At 46.6% G+C, this 9,450-nt stretch overlaps 3 protein-coding genes across 3 annotated transcripts; all 3 read left to right on the top strand.

Annotated features, from left to right (window-relative positions):
- Nucleotides 1–1,490: 1,490 nt before the first annotated feature.
- On the top strand, nucleotides 1,491–2,063 carry V1508DRAFT_407220 (uncharacterized protein; the record flags this gene model as incomplete). Its single annotated transcript, XM_066938839.1, has 1 exon — nucleotides 1,491–2,063. The coding sequence occupies one exon, from the start codon at nucleotides 1,491–1,493 to the stop codon at nucleotides 2,061–2,063; it is 573 nt and encodes a 190-aa protein (XP_066792131.1).
- Nucleotides 2,064–6,507: 4,444 nt separating this feature from the next.
- Nucleotides 6,508–8,028, top strand: V1508DRAFT_428714 (uncharacterized protein). Its single transcript, XM_066941832.1, has 2 exons — nucleotides 6,508–6,724; nucleotides 6,798–8,028. Exon 2 carries the CDS (start codon nucleotides 6,848–6,850, stop codon nucleotides 7,733–7,735), a length of 888 nt encoding a protein of 295 aa, XP_066792130.1. The 5' UTR covers nucleotides 6,508–6,724; nucleotides 6,798–6,847; the 3' UTR covers nucleotides 7,736–8,028.
- A 302-nt stretch (nucleotides 8,029–8,330) lies between these two features.
- Nucleotides 8,331–9,104, top strand: V1508DRAFT_83625 (uncharacterized protein). Its single transcript, XM_066943066.1, has one exon. The coding sequence runs from the start codon at nucleotides 8,453–8,455 to the stop codon at nucleotides 8,900–8,902; it is 450 nt and encodes a 149-aa protein (XP_066792129.1). The 5' UTR covers nucleotides 8,331–8,452; the 3' UTR covers nucleotides 8,903–9,104.
- The last annotated feature ends 346 nt before the right edge of the window (nucleotides 9,105–9,450 follow it).

Here is a 9,450-nt window from a genome sequence, read left to right as displayed (position 1 = left end):
CGGAGAAAAATTCTTGATAAATATATTCTCTCTCCGTGAGAAAGTCGCCCTCGGAGAGAGAAAGTCGCCCTGTCAGACAATTGTTTGACTTATTTGATATTGCGCTTATTCGTATACACATGTTTCCTGAGGATGTTATATTTGACTTTTTAAATTTGATTAGAGAATATATGAATTATCCGCCATATCCGCCATATCCGCCATCAGCATCCGCCAATCCAAAGGATCGCGGCTACGTATCCGCAGCGGATATCCTATCCGCCTAATCCGCCTATCCGCCTATCCGCCTATCCGCCTACAGCCCTGCTTGGGTTCAGTCAAAGTCGACTCCAGGGAAACTGGGGTGACACTCCACTTCACTTAAGTTCTGAACCTTCACTGACAAGCAACGTGAAGTTTCGTGGTTTTTTGGATGGCCGGTCACTGTCTGCGATTTACACCGCGGAAACAGTGCAGCTTTTTACCATACTACAATTTATAAATTTTTGGAGAGACATTGGGAGCGCTATCCGCTTTTCTTCTTTGGGGCAAGTTAAGTATTCTACCCATATATTTTTTGGTGGACACCACACAGCTACGCCATGTGGTCATAAACATCTGGCACATTATGAAGACGCCAGTGTCAACGTGTTAGCTATCGGCTAGTATAAACAATTACAAAGCCAGAAAAATACGTACTGAACATTTTACCATCCTCAAGGACTGTCTGTAAGAGTTCGGGGTAGACAGTCACGGCTTCCGAAATTCGTTGATCAAGTTGATACATTGCGTCAAATGTGTCACTAGCTCCCACGTTCTTCCCATCATAACAAGATGCCCTGTAGTGAAGTATTCTCGGTATAACCAGTACACTTGTTAAGATTGGGATCAAGCCCTCGACAACGGCCAGCAATGCTTGATCGTGCACGTGATAATGGCGTACCGCTGCGATCAAGGAGCGACTGAAGATTGCAAATTTGCAACAGGGCGAAATCGCTCGCTGTCATGATCGCGTTGGCTTAGTATCGCCGTAATTGACGTACCCGATGCATCCTTTTACCAATCGTGTCCTTGGCTGGATTAAGTATCGTAATAGTGGCGCTGATATGAATGCATCCTTGGACTTCTGAAAGACCACTACCATATCTGTCCGGACAATTGGTGCTCCTTCTTTCAACAATGGCGCGAACTATTGATGTTTCTTCCAGGGCTGCACACGAATAAAGATTTTGCTCATTCGTATTCGACTTTTGGGGCTCAACTCATATTCGTATTCGACTATTGGTTTGGGCGGTCTTATTCGTATTCGATTCGTAATTGTTCGTAGTTTTGCCGAGACGCAGCTTTACATAACGAGGTTAGGGTAAAGTGACCGACACCGATTGTCGCGTTGTCTTGCTTACTCTTGGACACGCGTTTAGACACGCCTTTGCAACGATTTGTCGAAAACCAAAAGTTATATCTCGTCGTTGAGGACAAAATAGTTGTCGTCGCAATTTTCACTCGGCAATATGAATGATATCTCTGTATCTCCTCGCAAGCACCGCCAACGTACTGAAAGGATCGATTATCACCTTCTTAATGATGGAAGCGACGAAGAAGCACTGCCAGAAGACCGGATGGTCCAAAAAATCGTTATTCAGCGCCCAGGAGCGTCGAGCTTCTTACTGCGGACCCAACGTCAAAGTTCTCCAGCAGACTCCTCGCACCAGCCTGAGTCAACCGATGACTTACAGGTCGACAACTCCAGCGTCCTCTGCGAACCAGAATTTTCGCGAAAGAAAACACAGAATCAATCGTTATGGGAGCAATTTGATGTTATAGCGCTTCCAGGAAAGTTGTGGTGCCGGAAGAGGGGCAAAGGGCCACTAGAGGATCGAGAGATACGATGTAGTCGATGTAATTGGAGGACAACTGATTCCGCAAGAGCAACATCAACATCAAACATGAGATTTCACCTCACCAAACATGGGATCTTTTCAAATGGCTCCGAAAGTGACCTGGAAGATGACAGATCTAGCACCCCAGTTTCTTCCAGAAACGTGCGGAGGACAACGCAGGAAAATTTTTGGAACGAAACCTAGTACGGTGGGTAGTCCTAAATAATATAGAAAGGTTGTTTAACAGTAGACGCGATTTACTAGGCTTGCGGAGGAACTCGTTGAGTGCGGACACTATGAGACGTCTTGTGTTGCTGCGAGATGTATACAAATCTGAGGATGCTAGTACTATTTAGGACTTACGAATAATACGAATAATTACGAACAATGAATATTTTATTCGTACGAATATTATATAAGCAGCCGAGAGCAATTTATTCGTATTCGACTTACGAATATTCAAGTCGTTATTCGTGTGCACCCCTAGTTTCTTCAAATACTCTTTAATAAATTGTCGATAAAATTCGCAAACCCCAACAAGCGTTGCAGGGCCGTCAAGTTCTTTGGCGCAGCCACTTCTTACGGCGCATACACTGCAGTGGTTGACACTGTGTACCCAAAGAGATCACTCCTGTCGACATGGAATTCACCCTTTTCTCCTTACAGGTACAGGAGATTCACCATAAATGTCTCTATGATCCTACGTACCAGTCGCTTGTGTGTTTGCAAATCCGGGGAGAACTCGAGGATATCATCAAGATAAATTATGGCGCACATATTCAAGAGCTCATGCATAACGTCATTCATGAGAATCTGGAAGGTTGCGGGTGCGTTGGTGAGGGTTCAGGCATTACTCGATACATGTCCTGTTAGGACCTAGTTGAAAGACGGTTTACACTCCTGTCCCTTCGGGAACTTATAGGCACCCCGCAGAGCTAGCCTTGAGAATACCCACGCACTCCGTACCCCATCTAACGAGGCAGAGATTAGCGACAAGGGATATCCGTTCTTCATTGTTGCTTTGTTTAATGCCCGGTAGTCAGTCACTGCTCGTAAAGTTTAGACCCTTTTCGAACAAAGAATAATTGTGCGCTCCTCGGTGATGTCAGTATTCGGATCCTTGCGCGAGATTGTCATCCCGGTATTCTTTTAGTGTCGCTACTTCCGGGTCGGATAACGGATAAATTCTTGCGTTCCCTAGTCTGCTCAAGACTCCGCGTATGGTCATAAGTTCATCCTTGGTGATGATCACGATTTTGAAGAGGCTTTCCCGAAAAGAAGCAAGCGCGGATCAATCGTCTTAGGCACGGTTTCTAATATCCGTCTTCGTTCTATTGAAATCTACCTGAGAACGGTTCGCCCGAAGTCCACCGTATTATTCCTCCAATCGGTATCAGGGTTATATCCTTGCAACTAATTGAACGTAAGGATACTAATGCTCGCCGCTCAGGATGAGTCGCCGGCTTACCAATTCTGGATAACTCCTTTTTTACGTGGTCCTTCAGTCCGTCATAAAACTGGTCGCCAAGGGCCCTGTTCCAAGTGCACAGGCTACGCTCCGAATGTACCACGTACACGGACACGCGGGGACACCGAGGTCTTCTCGGATTTTGCGCAATCACGTCCCCGGCCTACAGTGTCTTGAGAAAGGCTTGTCCTCTCCCGACGACAACGACATTAGATACTTCACCGTATTTGTTCGAGAGATACTCGCAGTCGAGTATGCAACTAGCAACCAATAGCTATTCTGGAATGTTCTGGATGCGGAATAAAGGCTACGAACTTGGTCCAATGCATGATTGCAGATTGACGGGAGTACTGTGATTTCGAGCGCATCATTGAGACGTGGCATTCAAAAATACGCAGCGACACCAATGAGAAGTTTACAAGGTACCAAGGCGATAGCAGTGGTGTGGAGGAGAGCACAGCCACGGACAAAGAAGAGAAAAATTTGTATAAGGTCGCAGTTGCGAGCAAGTAGTTCTAACTTCATCTCAGTCTGCTCGAGACGCGCCGCCATCAAAGAAGAGCTCGATTCTACGGAACCAAGCTACAAAGGGCAGCTTCTCGAGAAGCACATGTGCTGCGTCAAGCACTGTACAAATATTGGCAATACTTGCTTCGTTCGTCCGATATGAGCGAAACATCTAAATGATTGGAATGAGTCCATTAGACTGGACACGCCACCATCCACTCATTGCCGTCATCGATAGTGTTGAAATATTTGATTATATTGAAGCACACAACAGCAAACACTCATGCAAACTAAAGGTTCCTATGACCTCTATATACACTTGAGACGTTGCCTTCTGCCATGAATACCCAATTGCGTCGTCATTACACATTGCCAGAATATTCCACAATCTACGATGGTAGGCTAGAGTGCTCTACATATTTTCACAGATAGACCCGTTACCAGCTAAAGGTACCAATAATCCTGGTTATGCCGATCATCCATTGCCAAATCTTTCTTCGCCAGCACCACATCCTCAACTTCCTCCCCAGTATTGGCATCAATCGGCACCCTATCCACCTCTCAGCAAACTACTATTTCCTATTCATTCCACCCAATTACAGTCCTGTTCCTGTGTCCAGCTCAAGACGCAGCTCCTACGTCACTCTCAGCAGCTAAACCTACAACTGCCAATATAACCGCATCACAAATGACCTCTACAAAACTAGATCCGGCTGATACTTTGATGATTATATTGACAATAGTCTGGAAATTCGCTAGTACACTAAGGAGAAAGGGATATGATTTCTAGGGACTACAATGCATCTCCGAGGCCGGATGGCGGTCACTGGAAGACATTGAGGATGGTATACTGCAATGATTACTGCGTAACGTAAGTAGATTTTATAAAACATCGCCAGTAATGAAGACTAAATGATTCGGTGACCGACTTCGCTATGATTATATTGCGGGGAGTCACGATTAAGTGAATTGCTGTTGCTGTGTGAGGGGTCACTTATTCCTTCAAGACTTTATCTAGCTTCAACATTTTAATTGTTCAGATTATATATACGCACTCAGCTGCCCCTATCAAGATCAGTCGTCGTGAATTCCGCCAAAGTGTTCGTCGATAACGTCCAAACACATGTCGTCGTCCACATCATCCAGTGTTTTTACCCTCAAACATGGTCGACAATGATAACCTGCTTTATTGGCCATCATAATTGCATGCCAAAGAAATCTTTCAAAATCCTCGCGAAATCCTCGAACGCCTCTGCAAAGTGGTCGTTCTTTCTCATCCACGCCTTCAACTCTGCAAATGATTCTTGTATGGGGTTAAGTTAGAACGAATATATATTTCCCTCCCCCTTCAGCGCTCAGTAATACACAAAGTTTTTGGCGACTGCGGTTTTGCCGCTGACGGGGATTGCCTAGGGCTAGGGTGAAGGAGGTTTGCTGCTGACTAGAACTTGACCATTGCGGCAAGTGAGATAATAGCCGATTAAGCAGGCAGAGTAAGTCAATTTGCAGCATCAGCGAAAGAACAAGAAATAAGCAGGACATGCCAAAGTTGGTGGACTAGGACTAGTAGATTCTGAAACCGTACCATAACTAATGAGGCAACATGTGACGTAACGAGAATATGTCAAGAAGTATCGGGGAATCTCACAGCACCCGACCTGCAAGTTAAGGGTGAGTTATTATATTATTTTCAACAGCTAGCGTATACGTGAGAATCAAAATGAACCCTGAACGTTCTGTGTATGCCAGGCCCTTAGTGCATATGCAGCCGTAACTCTGGGGTTGGGCCCTAAGCGGCTGAGGTTGCGGGGCGATCAATCGGGTACCTGGGCCGGGATGCAAGGTTCCCGCATGTCAATAACAATGTGTAATAATCTGCCTATTTGCCATAGTGGCTTTTGCGGATATCTTCGTGAACTTCGTGATCACCGGCTTCGGTGTCGGGGAGCGGTCGCGATCAGAATATCTAATTCGCTTGTATTACTCGGCCACGAACCATGGAAATAACAAACCAGGTTGCCACTTGCTCGGAGCAGGATTTGTTAGTTGTGGACGAGGCGTTTTTGAGACTTGCAATCGGACAGCCGCTTGGGCTGAGAAAATCGTTGTGCTGTCGGTAAGTTGGTCGCCGGTGCTCCCAACGAGTACGCCACATCTAGATTGCCCAAGGACCCCTGCTGAAGGCTGGATCGCTGTTGTGATTTACTCTCAAAATTCACTTATGTAGAGTAGGGTCTAACCAGCGTGTTGCAAGTAAGGGAAGCCAGTCACAGTAATGATATTGTGGACGAGTGAATCAGAAAATCTTCGTTTGTGACTTAACTGCAGTTCAGTGTTTGCTTGTTTTCCTTGTTGTATAATTCCGTGTGTAGAATCATAACGGGTCATTTACGCATATAAAAGAAAAAAAGTAATGTAGCAAAAGCAACACATCCCATTGTGTTGGCACCGACGGCTGCCGACGTCACGGTATACGGCATTCGCCCTTTGCATGTTAAAATTGGAATCCCAGAAAGATGTACTTAACGCTGATCCGTATCGCCAATGACGATTCTGGATTGTATACGTCATCAAAAGCCTGTTTGTTACTCTGGACTTGGTGCTTCCTGTCAGCCGCCTCAGCAGGTCAGTCTGCTGGGGTCATCAAGGTCTGCGTCATACCGCTCCCTCAGACAGCCACACTGGTCAAATATGGACTGGATCGGAGCCGGTACTTTAGTCACAATTCGAAATCGAGGGATTCGGCCGACTCAATGTTGCAAACGCACTCGTCATATATAAGCACTGTAGCCGGTGCTGAACGTATAGGCCGCAAGTCTGCTCTTTGTCAGTAAGAATATCCTTGCCAAGCTTGGTGTTTCTCACTTCCAACTGCTTTATCGACATCGAAGTAAGTACATACAGTGTCGTCGAAGTTCTAAATAGTGTAGACGGGCATCTATATAGCTAAGTTCCTTCAATAGTCTTATTACTACTTCACTATTATCCGAGACTAGCGATAAGCAGGTCCATTATGTACATGAGCCACAAAGTTAATTGCTGCGGTACACTAGCCGTGGTTGCCATTTGCTTCAGGGTACTGCTCAGACCGGTAGAGGCAGTGACGGAAGTGCTGCCATTTGCTTGCGAAACTACAGACGGCAGTCCTCTGATGTCAGACTGCGTACAGATTGTCAGGGACTACATTTGTGTCGAGAATGGCTGCTTGAGTCCTCCTACCTTTAACGGCAACGGCGGCGGATCAGATTGCACTACCTTGGCGTGGACTCGCGGAACCTGCGCCATCGCGGTCTGTGGGGCTATTGGAGGTCTCGATCATGGAACTATTGGCGCCGTATTGGCAGGCATCTTGTCCTCTTGCACGGACGGAACAAGAGTAGGCGGCAAGACCGACATACTAGGCTTCCTGGACCAGACACAAACGATCGAACTAATCCACTCTGGAACACCAGGGAAGAGGAGCATTCAAGAGCGGGTGCGCCAGCGTGATAACGTCGCTGCTAGAGATATCGTAAATGGCGCGCAGCAGTATCAGGTACCGAACACAGGATACACACTGGAGCTCATAGGCAGCCGGAATCCAGGAGAAGTACTTACCACTGGCGAAGCGGACTCATTGACCAATAACTGGCTAGCTGCCCTTGGCCAGCAGCCTTGGAACGCAAGAACTGTACACGGTTCGACGACGTCCGGCTGGGATGGCTTCGCTGATTTGACGTACTATGTCAATCCTACCGACAACTATCTAGGCGACTTTGCGCCGAATGAACCAGCGCTTATTGCGCAGGCCGTACAGGATATGAGGAACAATTTGGGTAATCCAGGGTGGTTTGCAGTGTCACTCTATTCGGCCGACGCGTGGCTCGGTGTGTTTAACCTTCAAATGACCGACTTTTCCTAGGCCAATTCTATCTATATATAAGGTGTTTGTTGTGCTCAGTTCTGGCAAATCGGGAATAGCTCGTCAAGATTCTCTAACATTAGAAGTTACAATAATGCAACTATTGCCTGATCTCATCTCATCCACTATCATGTACCTAAATTTGCTGCATTCGTAACTCTCTATCTAGAGGTGTGCGTTGGAAGAACGGAATGACGACAACGACAGTTTAAGGTAACTTTGCATTAAAATCAGGAGACATCCGGTTGGGAGTTTAGACTGGGCACCAAGCCATTAATAAACGAGATTCATGGAGAGTAAACCAACCATTCCTTTTTGGGACTAGCGTAAATTGTCGGCTGTACACTCTCTCTGACCGTCGGTATCTCCCATTACCCGGAGGTAGCCGAACACTTATTAGTCCGACAATAGCGCGTACACAAAGCTGAACGCGTCGTTGTATTGAACTTTCTCCAACGACGTGAATAATCATCGCATAGTTGCCCCACGCGTGTTACTATTATCATGGATCCGGTTGCAATTGACTTTCCCGCGATGAGCAATCCCTACGACTTATCCACTGGCATAGTCTTTGAGTGAGATGCCAGACCGAGAGCTTTTGTGAACGCACATGCGATCAACAACAATTTCGCCGTAAAGAATGGCGTAGTGAAAACAAAGATAAGAGTCTACTGATACCCTGAACCCCGAACCCTCGAGCTGGTATACCGTGACGTAATGACGAAGATGCAACAGCAGCAGCAGGAGGACGGCTCATGGGAAACTTGTACATGCTCAGCTTGGCATCGTTACCTTCTCCCTTGCTCTTCGGATCCAGCTGGACGTTCCTATTTCCGTCACGGACATTCATCCTCGCTGGTGGTGTATCTTGATTTTCCTCCAGTCAACGTGTCGTTTCAGCATATAGATCCTGCAATAATCTTAGGCCTCAATGATCCCGTAGCTGCACTTCCGAGAAAAGGGCCTCCAAAAGGAACACGCCGGCTTCAAAGTTCAAACGTCAGCAGAGGTTGTTCAAAAGACCACCGACCGTATCAAGAAAGTCAGGCGATAGATGGGTCCTGTAAGATGCCTGGGCACAATCGTCGGAAATGTCCAAAACTCTTAGGTAACGTGATAACTACGGAAAATAAGGTAGCAGAAAAGGAACAAGATCAGGGTAGGTAGCAGCAGTTAGGGGTGAACGATGAAGCAGAGGTACAAGAAGACGAAGAGATTGCCAGGCACGACGACGATCATCGGGATGAAGGAAACGTTGTCTTCAGGGTTAGACCCTGACGTATTCTCCCTTCTTGAAGACTGAAATCGAAGATGTTGAAACAGGGGATAACCCTATGCACATGATGCGATTAAAGTGAAGTGCAGCCTAAATGTGGTAGTGGAGTGGCTTGTGATGGCTGTGGCAATATATGTGGCGGTGTAGCACAGGTACAGTCGCTCGACGGAAGAGTGTCGCCGTCAATTTACGCTAGTCCCATAAAAGAATGGTTGGTTTACTCTCCATGAATCGTAACTTGAGTATGGACGGTTGAATGGTTTTTCAATGCTCTCGCATTAATGGGACAACTGGTAGGTGTCGACACCGTCTTCACAGCCATATCACCAAAGGTTATGACGTGCCCCAAATGGAATGCGTGGATTACATACATCTCAACGCCAGAGCTAGGTGTTTGTTAAGCGCGCCGGACAGCTCCAAAATTAGTGCACGCATCCTG

The sequence above is a fragment of the Lipomyces doorenjongii genome (genome assembly GCF_038497915.1).
Source record: "Lipomyces doorenjongii strain NRRL Y-27504 unplaced genomic scaffold V1508scaffold_174, whole genome shotgun sequence".
Lineage (NCBI taxonomy): Eukaryota > Fungi > Ascomycota > Lipomycetes > Lipomycetales > Lipomycetaceae > Lipomyces > Lipomyces doorenjongii.
The sequence above is the reverse complement of the archived record's forward strand: the minus strand, read 5'-3'. Positions and strand labels throughout refer to the sequence as shown.